General features: G+C 43.8%; 1 protein-coding gene across 4 annotated transcripts in view; it reads left to right on the top strand.

Moving 5' to 3' along the window:
• ITGB3BP (integrin subunit beta 3 binding protein) overlaps window positions 1-20978 on the top strand; it is a 317465-nt gene that overhangs the window by 236571 nt on the left and 59916 nt on the right. For all 4 annotated transcript variants that reach the window (XM_086953560.1, XM_086953548.1, XM_086953554.1 and 1 more), the window contains one exon: window positions 8478-8571. In XM_086953560.1, the coding sequence (XP_086809686.1) occupies window positions 8478-8571 (94 nt within the window). The remainder of the gene's footprint in view (window positions 1-8477; window positions 8572-20978) is intronic.

Genomic DNA, 20978 nt, shown 5'->3' with positions numbered 1-20978 from the left:
CCCAGAGCTGGTCATTCATCGTAGCCCTAGAACAAGGAATGGCACTGTGCTGTCGGCAATGATGCCCGGGTTGCAGGCTGGCATGCTTCCAGGTAAGCAACACATGATGCTCTATTGCTGCAGGCTCTCAACTTTCCCAATAGGAGCTCAAAGTACAGTGCTGCCTGGCTGCACTCCTAATTGTGCAACATCCGTGGCGCGAGCCTCACCTGTAGCTGGTCAGCACGCTCTTGTTCACCACAACGATCAGGAAAGAACTAATGCCGTAGAAAGCGGCTGCGAAGAGCTTCAGAAATAAGGTTACCGTTTCGGCCGCCATCACCAAACCCTCATCCCTGTATGCAGAGGATTTGGCGGCGTCTTCGCCTTTAACCAGCTCATGCTGACGTCTGCGACCTTCCGCCATGGCCCCAGGAATGCACTGAGAATCGCGCATGCGCAATGACTGCTATGGGAGGAGAGTGGGAGGGTGCCACGCAGTTCGGCAGTGCAGGCCACACAAATCCTCGTCCGCTTTACGGTGTATTCATGTATCGGACATATCTCGAAGGAAACATTTTCAGCGGGATACTGTACAGTCGGCTACATAGGGATGCAATACAATAACCATGCAAAGGTCGCGTTTCCCAGTTGCTTGAAAAGGGTTCAGCTATTGTCGTGCTTTCGAAAATATGCACAGTCTATTTTTTTTAAATAGAACATTTTAACAATATATCATGGTACATCGTGGCTTTAAAGAGGAATAATAAAACGTCGTTGGATGGTTGTAGTGTTTAACGCATATGAGTTACTTTAAAAATGTGTAAGTTTTTCTTGTAATTTTTAAATATCTATATGATGACTTACTTTTTCAAAAAGGCATGTACGACCGGTTTCATCTGCTGATATTAAGACAAGAAAGAGTTAATTATTAGTGTTTATGTGCCGCAGACAAGGATGGCTGTCTTAAGAGGATTGCTTCATATCAATTGCAACTTTTTAACTTTCATTGTTGTCGTTATCAGTTATATTGACGAGGCGTGTCTGGGTTTACAGTGGTTATCCATTGTGCACCTTCTGCCTTGGATGCCATACAGGTTTAGGTTCGTTATCTCCTGCCAGACAGTAAACGTGATTTCGTCAAGGAATTAATTGTAAACTTAGAAAACAAGGCTGTGATTGCGTGGAGAGAGAGGGGAGGTGCTGGTGTGGGAGGGGGAGGCTGTGATTGCGTGGAGAGAGAGGGGAGGTGCTGGTGTGGGAGGGGGGAGGTGCTGGTGTGGGAGGGGTAGGCTGTGATTGCGTGGAGAGAGAGGGGAGGTGCTGGTGTGGGAGGGGGAGGCTGTGATTGCGTGGAGAGAGAGGGGAGGTGCTGGTGTGGGAGGGGGAGGTGCTGGTGTGGGAGGGGGAGGCTGTGATTGCGTGGAGAGAGAGGGGAGGTGCTGGTGTGGGAGGGGGGAGGTGCTGGTGTGGGAGGGGTAGGCTGTGATTGCGTGGAGAGAGAGGGGAGGTGCTGGTGTGGGAGGGGTGAGTTGCTGGTGTGGGAGGAGTGCTGCTAGGGGAGGAGAAGCCTGATGCCGGATGGGGGCGGGAGAGGCTGGGCTTGCATGCGATGCGCGTGCATGTTCACGTGAACTTCATGAAAACCGCGGGGCTGAAAGCCCTTTTGTTTGAAGAGAAAATAGCCGACTTGAATTCTCCCCATTTCCCATTCCTGCGGAATGGTAAAGGAGAGACCTAAAAATGGCTTTGGCGGCAGGTTTTAATGTATACTGAAATAATAAACAATTGCTGTTCTGCTCATCTGTAAATTATATAAACAGCGCCACCATGTGGCAGCTGACATAAGTGCCAGTGTTGACAATTTATGATATGTGATAAATGCTTGTAAAGCATGAAAAATACCCGTGGATGTCAATGCGCTAGCTCCTGGTGAAAAACTGATATAGTACATTAAGGATTCCTTAATTAGCAAATAGCCATGTTTTAAGAGCCTTCCTGAACAGCAACAGGTTTTGATGTGGCTCTGACATGAAAAGGAAGTAAATTCCACAATATTGCTGTTGATATAACAAAGGTTCTCCCCCCCTCCTCCCCAGTTTGTGAATCTAAATCTGTTGATCTCTAGTTTGTGGGATCCCATGGTTCGAAGAGTTCTCCTGGGTATGTACTATTTGAAGGAGTGCTGCAGAAAAAACTGACTAATGCCATGAAGAGCTTTATGGGCCAGGCATAGGGGCTTGAATTTCACACATTGCCTAACTGGCAGCCAGTGGAGTTTGATGATTGTGTGCGAGATGGATAAATGTTTGGAAGTCCGGGTGAGGGTTCTGGCTGCTGCGTTCTATACTACCTGAAGCCTATTTAGATGCTGATGCTGCATGTTCAGGAAGAGGACATTACAGTAATCCAATTTGGCTAACACTAACGCTGACATTACAGTTTTTTGAGAGTTTAAAGGGATGAAAGAAAAGATCTTTTTGAGCTTCCTAAGAATACAGAAAGAAGAGCATATAACTACATTCACCTGTAGTTCAACGTTTAGTTTATTGTCCATCACTATTCCTAAACTTGATTTTTTGATGGTAGTAGGACGTAGGCCCATTTCCTCGGCCCCCCCAGGAAGGGGACCAAAGAGAAGGGTTGTTCCAAACAGGATAACTTCTGTTTTCTAGGAATTGAGTTGCAGACAGTTTTGGTCCATCCATTTTCCGGGTTCACTCATGGAAATTTCCACCCCCAGATTGTGGGGAGAAGACATAGCTATCACTATCTGAGTATCATCTGCATAGGAGGTGAGGTCCAGTACAAATGATCTTATCAGCGACGCCAGGGGTTTCACATAAACATTAAATATTGTGGGACTGAGATCCGATCCCTGTGGTACTCCACATGGTAGAGTTAACTGTTAGGAGATGTGAGGGCCGAAAACCACTGTTTGACCCCTGCCGATAGAAAAGGTCTTAACAGTTTTAGCAGTCCCCTTCTCTGTGGTCGCTTTAAACTGGGCTTTGGGGTGACTCCTCTCCCACCGGGTTTGGTGCCAGCCTGGCTGGGAGAACACAAGGTTGCCTTCTCGGGGTCTCACCTTACTTTTACTTGTGGAATGGTAGACCTCTTTACACTTTAAGGATGTTTCTAGGCCCACCCTAGGTGACTTTTCTTCAAGGGGAAGAAAACCACCTCCTATAGGCCTCCAATTTGTCCTGCTCTGGGAGCAGTTTTCACACTTCATTAAGGTTAAGCACTGGCTGAGCATCTGCTGGAGAACTAATGCAAATTACCCTCTACTAGCTTCAGGTAGGGAAAAGGTAACTTTATAAAAGTTCGTTTTCCTAAATATTTATAAAAAATCAACCTTCACTATTGAATTGTGCCTGTAGTAAATAGTAAAAATAGTGGTGGAACTATTTTTCGAAATAGTCCCAAACTTGAGATGGCTGAACTAATATTTTAATCTGTACTTTATTTTCCAGAGCCTTCCACTGTGAAATTAGCTTTTGTGGCATGTCACTTTTGGAACATGGCAACATACATTTGCTTGACGTATCACTTTTAAATACCATGCACTCTACCTGATGGGCTTGAAGACCTATATAGTAGTGACCTATGAATAATTAAAAGGGTGATGTCTCCCTGTCAAAAAGTTTTATTTCGACAGGTCGGGACTGCAGGTTTAAACTGCCGCAATCCGGCTCCGCTGGTAGGCCTGAAGCCTTGTTTTTTCTATCCTACTAGTAGAAGGCACAATTACTTCTACAGTCCATAGATAACATGCCATGGGTGTATTGCTGCACCATATACTTTGGCTTTTAGGTAAAGTTAAATATGCGGATTAGGGGTTGGTCAATTTTACCACATTTTAGGGGTCAAAGCACATTTACTGGGCCCTCATCAGCAGTGTCTCTGTGCACAGTAAAACAAAAACAGCATAATCAGCCTAAAAATGAAGGTGATCAAGCCAGAAAAGTGCACTTTCTCATATTAATTTAATATTGAAATTCGATTTCTGATACCTGTAATAGAATAGTAACTTTATGCTGTGTGAGCCAAAACTGGATTAGAACTAGGTTTGCCACTTATCTCAACTTTAGAGGTTCAATACTCATTCCTGGCTGGAGTGAAATACCCTTCTCTCAGATTGCCTTATGTCAACAGCTGGCCACTTAATATGTATTAGTCATCGGGGCAGCAGATGAGACGGGAACTGTTGACATGACAATTGACCGCTCTCACACTTCCTCCTTTGACTTTGACATCTAAATTGGGCTGCCAGTATCTGCTCCCATCCATTCCCATGGCATTTGTAGACTTTCTGGCTCCATTCCCTGCAGCTGGGATAAGCCTGTTCTTGACCCTTAACTAGGGGGGAGAAGTCCTCATCTAAACAGGGAAACGGTTTGGGGAGGGCCAGATACTTTTCTGGTGAAAAAATAATTTAGGGCTTCTGGGTAGTTTTATAGTAAAGCAAAGAGGTAGTGCTGAGAACGGAGGTGAAGATACTGTGAGAAAGTAGTCAGGACTGGGTGGCAAAAGAATCTCCAATCATGGGCTAGTACACAGGATACGTCTGGCACCTCAGCCATATCTCATTAGAACATTAATGGGAAACATTTAATGAACGAAGGTGGCCTTGCTACAAGAAAGACTCGGGGTCTCCTGAATTCTGTTGGCACTCAGGGGCTGGAACTGTTCTCCAAATGGCAGGTTTCTGACCACCTGGCTGTCTGCTCCAGGATGCAAAGTGCAGAAGCCGTCCCGACTACAACAGGACCCAGCTGACACCTAGCAGGTGCCCTGACTGGAGAGATCCTCTGCCCAGAAACCTTTCCGGTGGGCCTGTGGGCTTCAGGTAGGACCTGAAGGAACAGACTCGACACTTACAGAAAAGTGGGACTTAGTCAATTTTCCACTGCTGAAGGACTGAAGTCTTGTGCATCCAAGGTGGGTTAGTCAGCCAGGTATGTCCCAATTTTTGCCATGCCGCAAACTGGTTCAACAGGACCTTGCACAAAAGGTGTTTGGACTCATGGAGTTCTGCATGGCTACAACTCTCACCTCTGCCCTGCCGTAGGCTTTTGCAAACCTAAAAGTGACTAATTGCGAAGGAAAACAAGAGATGGGGTAGAGGAGGCAAATGTTTCCCAGCAGGAAAGTGACCTCCGCTTCTATGAAAAAGCAGCTTCGTCCTACTCTGGACCAAAACCAGTAGCTTCAACGGGAGCTGAACAGTGAATTATCCGATTCCTTGGCTTCGGCCTTCGACCTTGCCAACTGGAAGACTTTGACTTCCATAGCAGAGATTAAATGACAAGGTAAGCATTTTTACCATTGTCACTTGCCATTTGTATCCATCTTCTTCTCCTTTGCGGTTGGCCTAAAATTCAGCCAGTGTCCCGGGCAACTGGAACTGCATCTGAACATTGCCACTAGGTGCTTTTTGTCACTTTAAAAAATCATATCTTTGGTTCCCCATATTGGGTTTTAATTGTTTTGGTGTCTTTTTTGCTTGTTAAAGTTTCTCTACCTCTGCTGCCACACCAGTAAGAATCATCAACAATTCCTTAACTACTGGAATATTTCCAGAAGACCTAAACAAGGCCTAAATACACCCATTACTAAAGAAACCGAACTTGGACCAACTTAACCCTGATCACTCCAGACTAATTACAAATGAACCTGTATGGGGCAAACTGATCAAAAGAGCAGCATTTCGCCCAGATGTCACAATTCATTGAAGATCATTCTATACTTTCAGGATTCCATTCAGTAAAAGGCACATAATCTGCCCTCATTGCGATCTGGTATGACATTAAAAACAAAGTTGACCAGAACAGGGTTGCTGCACTACTTCTCTTCGACCTCTCTCAGCTGCCTTTGACACAGTTGACCATGGCACTCTAATTCAAAGACTTTACGAAGCCGGCATAGAGGGAACTGCTCTCGACTGGATCACATCCTACCTTCAAAATCGAACAAATGTCATTCATACCCGTTTTCTCATCCAAACCATACTTCACAAAAGCAGGGGTACCTCCAGGCTCTATCATCTCACCCAGGCTTTACATCATCTACATCATTACCGGCACTGATCAATGATTTTCCCTCACGTGCTGTAACTGTGCTGATGACACATAAATACTCCTTAAACTGCAAAGTCTCAAAGATGTTGGAAACACAACTTTTCAGTAGCCTCAGAGCAGTTTATCAGTGGATGACATGGAGCTGTCTCAAATCGAATACTTCCAAAAACGGAAATACTCCTATGGGGCGATTGGAAAAATTATGATCCACTCTCCACCTGGCCTGACGACATGGGAATACCGCCTGAAGTATCTAAGAAACTTTGGAATTACCATGGACTCCAAGCTATCATTGAATGCCCAAGTGGACAAACTAGCAAGATCAAGCTTCATTATTATAAAAACACTGTGACACATCCACACAAGGTCCAGACTACTCTTCCCTCTTGTACTGTCTGAACTCTACTACGCCAATAGCCTCTACAACGGATCTTCTTTAACAACTATGAAAAGACTACACTGGATTCAGAACTCTGCTGCCAGGCTACTCCTACATGTAAAGCCACAATCCCACATCTTTCCTACCTTGAGGGCCCTACTCGGTTACTGGTTTCCAGAAGATCCACATTCAAGCTGCTTAGTATCACCCATAACGCGATGCATGAACAGGGCCTCTCTTCATCCGGAATAAACTCACCAAATACATTCAACAACGGAACCTCCGCGCTAGATTGGCATCTCGCCTCAAAATCGCACCATTCAAGAAAAAAAACATGGGTGGCACATCCTTCCCTGTTCAAGCAGCCAAACTATGGAACTCTTTTCATCCAAACATAAGATCCACGGATAACTATCTTATCTTCAGAAGACTAGTCAAGAGTTGGCACTTCCCCACATAACCACCATACTCAAACATAAATGTACAGCAAATCCCTGTGTATTTAAGCATTTATTTTGATTATATGTATGTATCTAAATATGTCTATTCCTTTGTATAAATGTGTATAATAATGTTTATAAATATATAGATATTCATTAGGTCTGCTTAACAAATGTACAAATGTACATATTACTTATGATTATATTATTCTCTGTTTAACATGTATGGAGGTCACTGCATAGATAAGTAATGTTTTATCATAACTATCTACAATTGCTTCCCTATTGAATTATTAAAAGGAAAAACAAATTAGCTTAAAGTACAGCAACACATTAAAGTCTGAGTTTATTAAATACAGCTTAAATCTCTTACCTTCCTTATACAATTATACCTTCCATTTACTCATGTATCTTTATATTAATTACATTATTCCTAATTCAGCATCTCCAAAGCACTACCCTATATCTCACCTTATACATCTCTCGATATATCCTCTACCTCCACTCTGACTTATCCCAAACCTCATGCCACTACTCTCTCCAATGCACTACCCTATTTCTCATTCTATACCTCTCTCGATATATCCTCTACCTCCACTCTCTGGCTCATCCCAAACCCCATTCTACTAGCATGATCTCCAAAATAACCCTTTCTAGACATGTTCCTCCTCTTCCTCTTCTTTTCATCTCAACCTTGTTTTACTATTCAGATTTCCCAAACAAGCCTTTCTAAACCCTTCCCTCATGTGTCCCTCCTGGGCTCATCCGATACCTCATATCTCCCCCTAATCCACTTCTAGAGACTCCCCCCCCCCCCCTCCATCTTTCCTTTACTCATCCCAAACCTCCTCCTACTGTTTTGATCTCCAAATAAACACCAAATTAATTTCATATTTCCCTATACTGATTCCCCTCTGATACTTTTTGGGTTCTTGACTACCGTGCTACTTGCTAAAAAGCGCTTAGACATCGCGTCATTGGTAGTAAGCGCTATATAAATGCAATTACAATGACGAACAGGGGATAGGTCAAAGAAACGATAAATGGTGTCGGCGTTCGTATGCGCCAGTACCCGAGGCCTCTTGTGTGTTGGTCTAACTTGTGTCTCTCGGCCCTGCCACACCAGAATTAAAGGTATTCGTCTTTCAACATTAGCGCTGGAAGAGCTGGACATCTCTGGATACTTATTTCATGTTCTTTGTCACTCATCAGGAGACATTCTCCTGTTTTGGGGGTGCTTAACTAGCTGCTTTCATGTTCGTCAATGAAGTACAATTTCATTATGAAGCGCTTACTACCCCTGACGAGGTTGGAGCGCCTTACGCCGGGCAGTCCGGTGTGTTTTTCTTCTCGTTTTTCCACCAATTGAAACCGAAAAGGCCTCTGTGGCCAGAGTATTAATCTCTGTCGACAGCTTCTAATTTGTAAAAGGAAAGGATTTAAAACCTGTGGTTTTTATTAATTTTAACCTGTGCGCTCGGCGCATCAATAATAATATTTTTTTTGATTTCAACATGTTTATTAACAAACAACAATATTACACATCATTTAGAATCCTGAATGATATTGCTAATCCTACGTGTTTCTCTGTTTCAGGCTCTGGAGGGCAGCAAAGAGCTTGAAAAACTCCTCGGTGTTTCGGACCGCTCCCTAGATCTGAAGTCTGAACTGCAAAGAACCAAGGAGCTAAGTAAGGATGCGGCGTAAAACGGCGCGTGGCGTGAGCTACTTTCAATATCGCAGCTGGCATTTTTTGATTTTGTTACCGAGTTTGTTATGGTGCACGTGCTGCAAAAATGACGTCATCTCTAATGTAGGTAAACTAAACTGTCCTATGCACGCGATCTCCAACTGCCTGTGAGGTAGCGTGCGACCCCTCACACATATGTCGAACGAAGTATGAAGCGCTGTAAACATTCCACAGTACAAGAATACAATTTATACGTTAACACTGATGGAAGTTTTCTAGATGCAATTTGTGGTTTGGTAGAACATGTGATGCCCGAAATTCGAAGTTGCACTCCTATGTATCCTTAATTTCATTCTGTAAAACCCTGAAGCATCACGCGGTGTCCTGTAAATTGTTCGCGAGTGCTGAATGTAAAAACATGAGTCTCTTGTCAGATGACCATCATCATCATCATCATAAAATCTTTATTCGGTTGACCGAGTGACCATTAAAAGGATTTATTTAATCAATCATACAGGCAGCTGATTAAAACACACATATGCGATTCAGCTAAAATATCCAGTGAACAATGCATCCGATTACGAATCCGCCTCGCCCTCCTCATCAGGCAGTAAAAAACTGACCACCGCGGATAAAACATGACCGTTAGGACGCATTTGCAAATGAACAAGAGCAGGAAACCCCTGGGTAAAAAGTAGAGTTTTTAGTAGAGGGATTAAAACTGCTTCCTGGTCCTGCTAAAATAATCGTAAAATATTACAAAATGTAGGGTGTCCTTCGGAGACCGGCTGTCCCATCTGTAGGACAACCTACATCCTGATTGAACCCAACCACAGGATGAGGCAAGAGATTTGATTATTGACCAAATCGAAATCTTACCAATAAAAACTGTCTCGCCTGTTGGAAACCTGTACTAAATAGGGCTCCACGCCCTGGACCGTTTTTAGGAGCGTATGGTTTAGGAGCATAAGGTTTCATTAGTTTAGCCTCTTCACGGGTTAACCGCCCGCCCAAGAATCTACCCTTTTACATTCTTTAAATCTCGGAGTGCCAATGAGTGGGGATTCAGAAATATGTCCACTCTTGCTAAGGAAGCAAAAGCTGACTTCACATAGGCTAACCAAGGGATTCTGTGCGCAGCATCAAGAGAAGAGTAATCTGTTAAAATCAGCCGATTAGGCTGTAGACCCTCCCTGGTTCAGATTTTTATCCAGCAAAGTAAAGGACTCAGAGCGCCTAGATCAGCTGTGCGAAGGCAGCCAAGCTCTAGATGGCTGATAAAGCCAGGGTGCATTGTGCAACCTAGACTAGTCGCCTTAGAAATTGGTTTTCTATCACTTGGATTGTGTCCGTTTTAGCGTTTCGCCAGATCTTGCTACCATACTGAGTCTAAGACACGCATTTGGTTTGGTAGACCTGGGATGAACCTGAGAAGTGCGGCTCAATGGTTAGAGCGGCAGACCCTGATGCAGAGGTCTGGCCTGGGACCAGGGTTCAATTCCCGCCTCGGCGGGTCTTGGGGCTCAATTTCCCCGGACCTGCTAATTCTCGCCTCGGCGCCTACTCTAATCATGGGTCCTACTCTGCAACTCTGGGCAAAAGCTTGCTTAATCTCCACAACGGCCCCAACAGCACTGGGATGCCTGGCTTCACCTTGGGGGTGCCCTGGAGTGGACATTCCACAGGGAAAAGCCAGGAAGGGTTCCACAGCGGTATGCGTACAGCGCCAGGAAACCCCGGTTGGGGTATAAGTGCGCTTTACAAGTACAAATTACTTTCATTTTATGAACCTGACTCCACCCTGCTTGCAAAACTGGCCACAGCCTCAATGGTTCTGGCAAGATCAGCACACTTTCTCTCCAAAAGGGGCTTCCAAAAGGACCTCTAGATAGGGGAATGACGAAAGTTTGCCTAGAGTGTGTGGGCCCACCTTAAAGGACTTGGAACCAATGGATCATGGACCAAATGTCATGACATGGGATTTGGAGAAGTTCACAGTCAGGTCCAAACTGCCCATGAAGTCCACATGGTGCCGCATTTGAAGCTTGTCATACATAAAGCGCCTCACATGTAACATGATAAAAGGAAACAAGCATTATAAAACTTGGAAATATGTTGAATAAACTGTACACAACGTGGATGAATTTATGGCATTTTCATTAAGAAATACAGATTTGCGCTGTGCGTCCGGTTTGGAATGAAATTTCGCTCCATTTTTCATGGTATCTACATATGCGTGGAGGGCAGACCACGTTCACGGGCTGCACAACGAAAAATGTAAACAATTTGAATGGTGAAACTATTTGGAAGAAACAGGAGTGCACTTTGTCACCCTCCCTTTTCATAGTTAACCGAAATAAGGGCATTCTCATGCCCATTAACAAAGAGGGTGGACAGGAGTGGGGCAAGGATACAGCCTTGCTTGAGTCCCCTGCTGGTCAGGAAAGACCGGGTAAGAGCAGCGCCATTGAAAAAACATACTGAAGCACTATGCTCAGATCCACCCCTAGCTCAGTTAACGGGGACCATCATTTCCCATGATTCACCTGGTAAAATGCGGATGTTAAGTCCATGAATGCCAGGCTGAGGGATTTTAACCCGGCTACCATATACTTATTGATTACTAGGTAATGGTTCTTTCACTGGTCAGAGGTGGACCTACCTATTCTAAAACCACATTGAACATCTGACAGGATGTGGTTATCCTCCACCCATGCCAATAACATATTGAGAATAACCCTCCCATGGACCTTAACTATTGCATCAAAAAGGGCGCTAGGGTGGTAGCACTGGAGGTTGTCCTTCTCAACTTTCAAACACATGTACAATAACAGCAGTCAAACCGGAGGACAGCACCCCTCCTCCCGCTGCTGCACTCAGAACATGTGTCATTAGGGGGCCCCAGAGTTCAAAGTCATCCTGGAATAGGTCCAGGGAGATACCGTTACGACTAGGGCCTTATTTTGTGAAAGCAAGCGAATCCCTACCATTACTTCGGCATGGGTGAGGACCATGGGGGCCCTTGCCAATGCAGCATCTACCCTGGTCGGTCTCACCACTACCTCATCAAAATTATAGACCCCAGAAAAATTATCAGTCCATTTGAGTTCGGTGATATGAGTGCATATTGCTGGACCCATCCCTTCCCCAAAGCAAGACCTATTTACAACCCTCCAAAAAAGAGAGTGGTCTCCACTTTGCTAGCCTGGGTAAGGCCTTCCAAGGCTAGTTCCTGCTGGGCGTGTTTATGCTTGCCTATTGCCCGGCGATATGCCTGCCTACAGGCTGGTCCGACGCTCCTGTCTCTGGGGATGTGCTTCAGAACAACCTTCAGCTGTCGAAGACTCCTAGAACAGTCTCTGTTGGCCCACTTACCCATATGAATTTCGGATACTGACGGTAAAGCCAGAATGTTGTGTGCAATGCCATCAAACGCTATCAGGTCAACCTTATCCGGGGCATCTGCTTCCAAACAGGTGGCAAACTCCTGAGCACTACTCGAAACTAAGGACTCTTTAACGTGCAACATGTTCAGCTGAGACCTCTTAAGTCCTGCCTTTATGGACAAGAGAAGGCCCATTGTGAACCCTGAACCATGAATTAGTAGCAAACATAACCCTCTCTAATGCTAAGGACAAGAGATTATGATCACTGAATAGGCTGTGAGCAGTACTAAATTCAGAAATCTACAAGAAAAGGAGAGCCGAAACAAAAACAAAATCGATAATGGAAGTACATCCCCTACACTTATGCAAGGGATTTGGCGAGTTGAGCAATTTATCCAGCCCAAACACAAAGTTGTGTGATTCAAGAATCACACCAAGGTGCAAGCCAGCTTTAGAGTGGACAAAAGAAAGACCTTTGGATAACTTGCATTTTGATATAGAGCTTCAGATGCTATGGAGCTGTCACCCATTAGCATGATAAACTCGCTCCATTTGCCCGCCCCAATATCCGTCCTGGATGTTAATTTCATATTTAAGCCTTGGAGGCTGGAGGTCCCATCAGTACTAACTTTAACATTGTAAAAGTTTACCAGTAAAATAATAGTAAATCCTAGAAGCGAAATCCTCAACCCCTGCATTGTCTGCGCCCCCCAGTGCAGACAACAAACCTGCTCACTTTCACTTCCACAAGTCCTCTGCAAGCCCTATCTACCACGAGGGCCATGCAGGTGAGAAATAGGTTTTGTAACCCTCTAAAAAGAAGGTGTTCTTAACTTCCCACTTCTCCTGAAGACAAATAATTTGAAATGACTTAACAAACATCACCCATTCAGGATCAAGAAACTTGGTGGATAACACGCCAACACTCCATGACAATACTCCATGACAATATACCTAAATGAGAATATGCCGGGGGGGACCACGCGTGGAGTGGCAGGGGTGGTAGGAGTGGAAGGGCACGGGGTCAGCTGGTAAAGGCTTTAGGGTCAGAGGCGAAGAGGGGGATAGATCATTAGCTCCCAGTCAGTTACACTACTCCATGTTGCCCAAAGGGACAAATCGATTTAAGAGTTTCACAGGTAAAGCCTACCCAATTGGCATTTGAAACCTCCCCTGTGATCCCTGCTTCTTCCTCCCCATTACATGAAAGGACGACACACCTTTCTCTGCTTTATAAAAAAAACAATGAGAGAGCAACAATGACATGTGGGTGGGTCAAGAGGAATGTGTTCAGAAGAGGCATCCAAAATGTATGACACAACCAAGGGACTATCAAAATGAATCACCTCGCAGTCCCCCGCCCATTTCTTTCTGTCCCCGTCCACCCAGCTGACTCTACCAGCCATGACACTGGTGTTGGAAATCCCTGTGCCAACATGGAGATGTCGGTGAAACCAATCCACCACCTTACTGTTAAGCTCATGAAAATATTCAGGTGCCCAAACAAGTATGGGAGGGGACGTTCCAAAAAACCATAACATATGGGTTCACCTCACGAGGCGAATTGAGCACATCCCCATTGGGCACTAGCCATTGCAAAACTGGGCCTTGAGAGGAGCCCGCCTCCTTATGAGACACTTGGGTCTCGGCTACCACAGAGGCATTTTTAGGGCCCCCTGGGCTGCACTAGTACTATGGGTGTTACCCTCTAAGACGGGGACCACGGGGGTCTAACTCTGAAGTGGGGGCTGTCTCTGACTGCAAAGTTCTCCCAGAGTCAAGGCGTGCCAAAATTTCAGAAACTCTGGACTCAATCACATTGTCTGGACCCAATTGGTTCAAGCATTAAAGTTAATACTGCTTTAACCTTGAAAAGCACATCTGTGGAATAGAGATCCCTCCACTTAAGGGGCAAGAACGATTGGCTCGGTCTGAGCATCCCCCTGGGCCCGGGGCCTACTCAGACCCTCCGCTGTACTTTGCTCCCTCCTCCTACAGCTAGGACCTATCGGGCTGGTGGAGCAGAGAGTGATTATAACTCGGTCTTCCCCCAGCCCCCTCCTCTCCCTTAGATGCACACAGAACACTCAACCCTTCCGCCCCTCTTACATCTACAGGAAAGAAGGTGGGCGAGGAATGGCAGCAAGAAATCGGTGAAGAACTACCCCTTGGCAGTGATGGCCATCTTTCTGCCAGCTCTATTTCTTTAGAAATCGCCAGCAAGGTCTGTGTTAAAAATCCCTCTATTGTAGAGAGTCAGAGTGCAGCGGGTGGGGTGGAGGAGGCTTTAGGTGTTGGAGCTTCTCTCTTTCGCAAAATAATGATGCTTTACCTATATAGGCCCATCAGTCTTTTGAATTCTGATTATAAACTTCTGATAAATGTATGGGCAGAACGTTTTTTACCGGCAGCCCATTAAGTCATACATAAAGATCAAACAGGCTTTATAGCGGGTAGATCAATGGCTGCTAATACCCAGTTCCTAATACATACCCTGGATATTAATAATACGAATTGTATTCCAGCGAGCATTGTAATGGTCGACGCGGAAAAAATTTCAATCTAGTGAATTGGAGAACCTTGTTTGCCACCCTTGGACGGTTTGGGTTTCCTGCACAAGTAGTGGATATTCTGCGGAATATCTATCTGGGTTCTACAGCTAAGATTATTATTATTAATGCGAACTGTGCGGGAACTATTAAAATAAACTGTGGCACCAGACTGGGCTGCCCACTTTCGCCCCTACTTTTTACTTTTTTTATTGAATCTTTGGTTTTAAAGATACGAAATAATGCTGCTATCCAATCCCCAATTCCAGACATGGCCAAAATTAAATTATTTGCGGATGACATAATTTTGTACCTGACTCCAGAAAGGGCAAATTTTGAAACAGTCCTGAGGGAATTTTCTGAGTTTCAAAAAATAGGTGGATACAAAATTAATGCACAAAATACGGAGGTTCTAGCCCTTAATGCTGATCTGAATTCTTTTCCACCTTGTTTGAACCTTCAAGCGACCAAAAGTGACCCGATAAGATATCTCAGGATATATGTATCTACACAGTTTAATCAACTATTTTAGTTAAACTATTTGAGGATGAAGAGTAAGATTAAGAAGTTGTTGGAACAATGGACATTACTCCCCTTATCGATGGTGAGTTGAATATCACTAATTAAAATGTCCATATTACTGCTGTTAGTCTTCCTATTCCCTAATATCCCGCTAAAAATAAACCAGTCATATTTTAGAGAAATAGATATCTTATTTAGACAATTCATTTGGGGTAAGAAAGCTCCAAGGGTCAAACTAAATGTCTTGCAATTGCCTACAGAGCTAGGGGTTTGGTGCTGCCTCATTTAAGAACATATCATGAAGCTGCTTTTTTACAGTTGGTGTCGGGTTTGATAGGATCAAATTTTGCTAGAAACCGCTTTTTATAGATAAAATGACACATGAAATTGGATCACTAACGCCAGTATTTTTAAAAACATCAAAACTTCCCAAAAAACACGTTACAAAACATTAAAAGATTATCTTTTTAGACTTCAGTCCTTTTAGAAAAAGACGAGCTCGTCGGGTCTCCAGTTCTTAAAAATTAAAGAATGCGCTAGTCTTGGTCTTCAGCTACAATCAAGACACATAACTATTTGGGAAGGTTGTGGCTTGTCTGAGCTAAGGCATTTTATAATACAAAACAGACTGATCTCCTGGCAAGAGATATTGGCAAGGGCAGAGAACCATCAGAAGCCGACCTTTCTCGAATATTTACGAATTGTTTCCTTGCTAAAAAAAACTAGTGGTATGCTGAATTCCCCCGACCCCTTGGTGGCTGCTCTTTATGTGGCTAAAATAAAAGGGGTAGGAAATTGGTATAGGCTGTTGCACAAACCAAGACAAGCCCCTGTGCTAAACAATCATTTGGAGAAAATAAATCTGGAAACCGGATGTGAGCTGTCCGGGAAGGAGTGGGAGTCTGTTTGCCTCCTAGGAAGTAAATCATTACGTGCTGCAAGTTTTAAAAGGATGGCCTTTTTATCCCGATGGCTCTCCTACCTAACTCCGGCTACCTTAAGTAAAAGATTCCCGGGGGTTGAAAACAAATGCTTTCGATGTCAAGCTGAGGAGGAAGGTGGGTGGCACCTCACCTTTTTTACCTGTCCAGGCCTAAAGATTTTCTGGGAGACAGTTTTTTTTAGATATCGAGCAAGCAATCGGGAAAAGAATTCCGATTGAGGCTGAAACGGCCCTATCCAGAATTTGTAAAGGGGGAATAAAGCAATCGGATTCCGAAACAGCTTTTATATTCATTTCAAGCTCGGTAGCCCGCTCCCTGATTTTACAAAATTGGAGATCTAGGGAAGCTCCTTCCCATCTGAAATGGTTCAATAAAATGAAAATGACTCGAAAATTTGAAGAAGCCTACGCCAGGAGGGTCGGAGCTACTAAGAGATTTGAAAATAATTGGAAGTTTTTTAATGAGTTGGAAAAGATCAAAGAGAGATCCTAATACTGGAAGAATTTAACAAATATAGCAGCTCTTTCCTTTTTTTAGGAGACATTTGCATTTTCAGGTGATTGTATTAAAGGTGTATTAGTAGGAATTTATTGTCAAGAGCGCACTAGCACTTTATTGATATTGCACTTTAGGCCTAGCAGGGTTTCTTGATATTATTGTTATGTAATTTGGATAAATTGTATGTTGCACTTTGTCTTATGAATAGTCATAGGATTAGCTGCTTTAGCTTTCTATAAATTGGCACTTTGCCCTTTCTAGGCCGAATGATCATAGGTTTTGCCCGGTGAATAAATAGGACTATGGGCTATACCTTTTTAAAGATCTGTACTTGGCCTTTTTTAGGACGAATCATTGTAGTCGGTCTTTGCACTTTAGGCGTATTCGGAAATGTTTTCTCTTGTACTGCTGCTATGCTGAAAGCGTAACATTTTCACTTTGCAGGTCATCTTCTAAATGATTATGAGATTAACTGCTTGTGTCAAAAGCGGTTTTATTGTTATTGTTATCGTTTTTAAGTATATACCCTATCATGAACCATATGCTCTGCTCAAATAGAAATTTTATAAATAAAATGAAAAAATGATTCTTTACCTGTGTAACGCCTCTACCAAAAGAAGCCTAAAGCTAATATAACCATGAGACACCCAATTGCTTAGTCTGGGCCTAACAAAGCCCACATGCAGATACAAACCCCAATACATAGAAACTACAATGAGCAAACACATTTGTTGTGTATACTCTATTTGCAACATATAAATGTAAATTACCTCAGTTCTTCTCCAGAATACTTGAAGGGTGTCCTCTCTGGCGGGAGCATCATCACTCTGCTGGACACTTCTCCCTTCACCCCTCAGCCTCTGATCCCTTCTGAAGCCTGGACACGGTAGGTTAGGGAGTCTAGTTCCAACTCAAGGAGAAATGGTTTCTCTTGTGCATGGCTGTTGAGTTGAATTGTAAGAACTTCTTCCCTACAAGGGCAAGTTACATTGTTTCTGGAGACTCCCTCTCATATTTGTGGACTGTACTGGTAATCACTCTAGGGGGTGCCACAGTTAGTGTGCCCATTCAGAGGTAGAGACATTACTACCTGCTTGAGTTTGCCATCAATGTGTATGAGTGCGAGTGGCTTATTTGTTGTGTGGCTTCAGAGCAGTGGTTGAGAACGCTGGAAGTGGGAGTGTTCCTGTGGGGCAGAGAGAGGGTTACAAGCACGAGGAGAGTATTCATTTGGTGCTGGGCTTATGTCCTTGAACCCTATATTTTGAATGATTTGTTTTTAAAGGCAGAAAGAGCAAGCCTGGCAAGGGACAGAACCCACGGGAGCCCAATGTATGGATCAGCTTGTGCTAGACAGATTCAAATCCACATCAGTCTGCATCACTGGTTTCTTCTGGTTCAGAGCCATCTGTGCCCTCCAGACCTCAACTCCTCAACTGCAGTTGGAGAGGAGCCCAGAATTACCAAAGACCTGTGAGGCAGTAAGTGGGTCACGATAGGGCCATCAAACCGGGTGGGTGAGACAAGATATGTGATAACCATTCCTAAGTACTAGGTTGTGCATGCCACAAACCTAACATTTAGCACGATAACAAGCCACAGTTTGCCCCGTAGGTGTTAGTGGTGCCATCAGAGATGCTGTTGGAAGGAGTAAGTGGAGGTAAGTTGCCAACGACGGACCCAGCTTATATTCGGACTGCTTATTAGTCTTTGCCCATAGGCACTTGGCAGCCAGGATCAGGTAGCACTGGAGGCAGTGGTTGTACTCGGGTTACTGCTGTGACTTTGTCCATTATTGTACTACAGCTTTTATTGTTTGACCTTTCTGGTGTTACAGCTTTGAAAAAGAGCAACATTGATAGAAGTGGTGTGGTCTACGTAGTTTCAAACATTCCCACATATACCCATTCAAGCAGTATGACTGACATGCTCATCAAGTGAAGATGAATGGTTCTCAGACCACAAGGCCTCAATAGCTGTGAAGAAATTTGACCTGTGGCCATTTTATGAATACACACTGTAAGAAATTTCTATATCGGTTGGGTGACTACCCACCTCAATGAATAATCGCAACCCTTTTCAGAGTGAACCCTCAAAGTCTTTAAATTAACCTGAACTCACCCCCTGGTAGCGATGGCACAGTGCAGAATGCTTAATCTAGGGAACTGTGTTAAGTATTTATTCAGTACCAAAACAATAATAAAGTCAAAATGCAAAACAATAAAATACCTAACTTGAATTAGAAACATTGAGTAAACGTTATTAAACAAAATGACACCGAAATGACAAAAATCAAGTAAGGGGGACCAGATATGAATTTTTAAAGTTTTAAGAAGAAATAGTGCCAAAAATTACAAAGCACCAATGATCGTCAATGGGCATGGTTGATCAAGATCTAGGTGCCATTTGAGGCTGACCGCGATGGAACGCAGGCTAGATATACCAACCATGTTCATTCTAGTTAAAGACTTTATCTTCTGACTTAGTTCTTTAAGTTACAACCCACCACAGAGATGTACTTCTAAGGCCCCTAGAACCACAGTGGAGGCACTTGGAGACTCACAGGTTGTCAGAGGCCAACAACAGGGTCCAGTCCAGGTCCACTTGTTACTAGTCAGCTCGGTGCTTCCAGGCAAAAAACCTCTCATAGCTTGTTGTGTCAATCTAGCTTGAACAGATCAGCCTTATGACATTTGGAGTCCACTTCGTTTTTTACAGGCCGTGGTTGAGTGCGAATAGGTGGTCACGCGGGGAGTCGTTTGGATGCAAATTATCCAAGCGTGAAGGTTTCCCCCACCACGGACCTAAGGGGTAATTCCCTCATTCATATTAAATTGATTATCCCTCCATCAGGACAGGGATTCTGCACCAAAGTCGGTGTGTGGACACTAACAGATAAGTGTTGCATTTTTAAATCGAACTGTTTTTATAATTAAGTTTGATACCCCGCCTTATATGATTATGTTGCCATAATGAGCACGTAACATAAGGCTAGGGTGTATTTGGTCCTGATGAATGCTGAGCTGAGGGTAAGCTCATAGCAAGAAACATGTCGACCTTATAGGACATTAGGTTCTAATTAGCTCAACCTACATATGTCCGACGTTTCACTATGGTTTTTAATTGAGTCAGAGCCACCCCTGTATTAAAATTCTGGTTTGGGGAGTGGTCCTCACTCCTTTTTAACTGAGCACTTTCTTTCTTGACTACGTAGTTTTTTTTTACGTATTCTTAACAAGGACCCAATGAAGACAATGGCAACCAATATATTCAGTTGGTGCCTGAGGGTTCCTTTTTTTCTATGACTAAGGTGTATTCATTTATCACCCCACTTGTCCGGGGGTAATATTTTCCTTTACAGGATTGTGGTAGTTATTTACTCCTTATCATTTCCATTTCTGTGTACTATAGTTTTTGTGTATTACAGTTGTTACTAGTACTCTTTCGTTGTTTTCGATATTTGGAGTCCACTCCCTTGTCCTGGGTAGAAGAGGGAGCAGGTTCAGTTCTTCACAGCTCCTCCCAGGTTACAGACCGCAGGGCCGTACCTCATCAGATCATTCGCAGTTACATAAGGTGTTCTGAAGTGGGTGCCTTAAGGGGCCTCATTTATGCCTGGCACTAGCTAGTAGATGGGAGGTCATCATGGGCATTCCCTAACCAATGGGATCAAAGTTCCCGGGCCAACCCATCCCACTTTGGCCATTTTCAATATAACATACTCCTTCAGTCACACTAAACTTTGGTGCTGAGGGTGTGTTTGGGAGTCTACTATGGTACTGCTTGGGTCCTCCCACATCTGACACTGTAGCCACAAAAAACCCCGGGACAGAAGTCTGGTAGGACAAAAGCAAAGCCCTTCGGCGACCAGATGGTGGATCAATAAAATTGTCTTAGCATCCTGTTCTCTTCCCATTCAAGGGTGCCCCAAGCATCATTATGTAAACCCAGCAGATCTGTCAAGCAGAATTTGACACTTGATTAGGATTTGACACCTGGTGTCAATAAGGATGCCTACAACTCTCACCCTGCATGTTCTGTGCAGTTCAGAGGAGTCCTCTCTTCCCATTCAGGTCTGCATATTGTTTGCTTTTAGGATTCATTTCAAACCTATTCCAGGATAATCACTGGCTGGGTGAAGCTGCAGAACCCATTCAAATTGGCCTCCTGAAATTTTAGGAAAGGAAAAGGTAACTTTCTCAAGGCTACTTTTCCTTACATGGACGGCGATTCACCAAATCACAAAGGTATTGAAAGTGACATCACACATCCTTAACCTTAATGACATCACAGGAAGTGACATTATATGGCCTTTGACTCTCACTGATCCTCGAAAGTGATATAGCCTTCTTTAACATCCCCTTGGTAAATTATTTTACAATAGTCTGCCTATGAGGGGAAAAGTCGCTCACAACCAGATGTCAAAGGTGTAAGATCAGTGAATAATGACTTGCCCATACTACTTTAATTTAACAAATACAGTCCCTCTACCTCTGTTAAAAGAAAAG

This window comes from Lissotriton vulgaris, chromosome 1_1 (assembly GCF_964263255.1).
Source record: "Lissotriton vulgaris chromosome 1_1, aLisVul1.2, whole genome shotgun sequence".
Taxonomy (NCBI): domain Eukaryota; kingdom Metazoa; phylum Chordata; class Amphibia; order Caudata; family Salamandridae; genus Lissotriton; species Lissotriton vulgaris.
The sequence above is the reverse complement of the archived record's forward strand: the minus strand, read 5'-3'. Positions and strand labels throughout refer to the sequence as shown.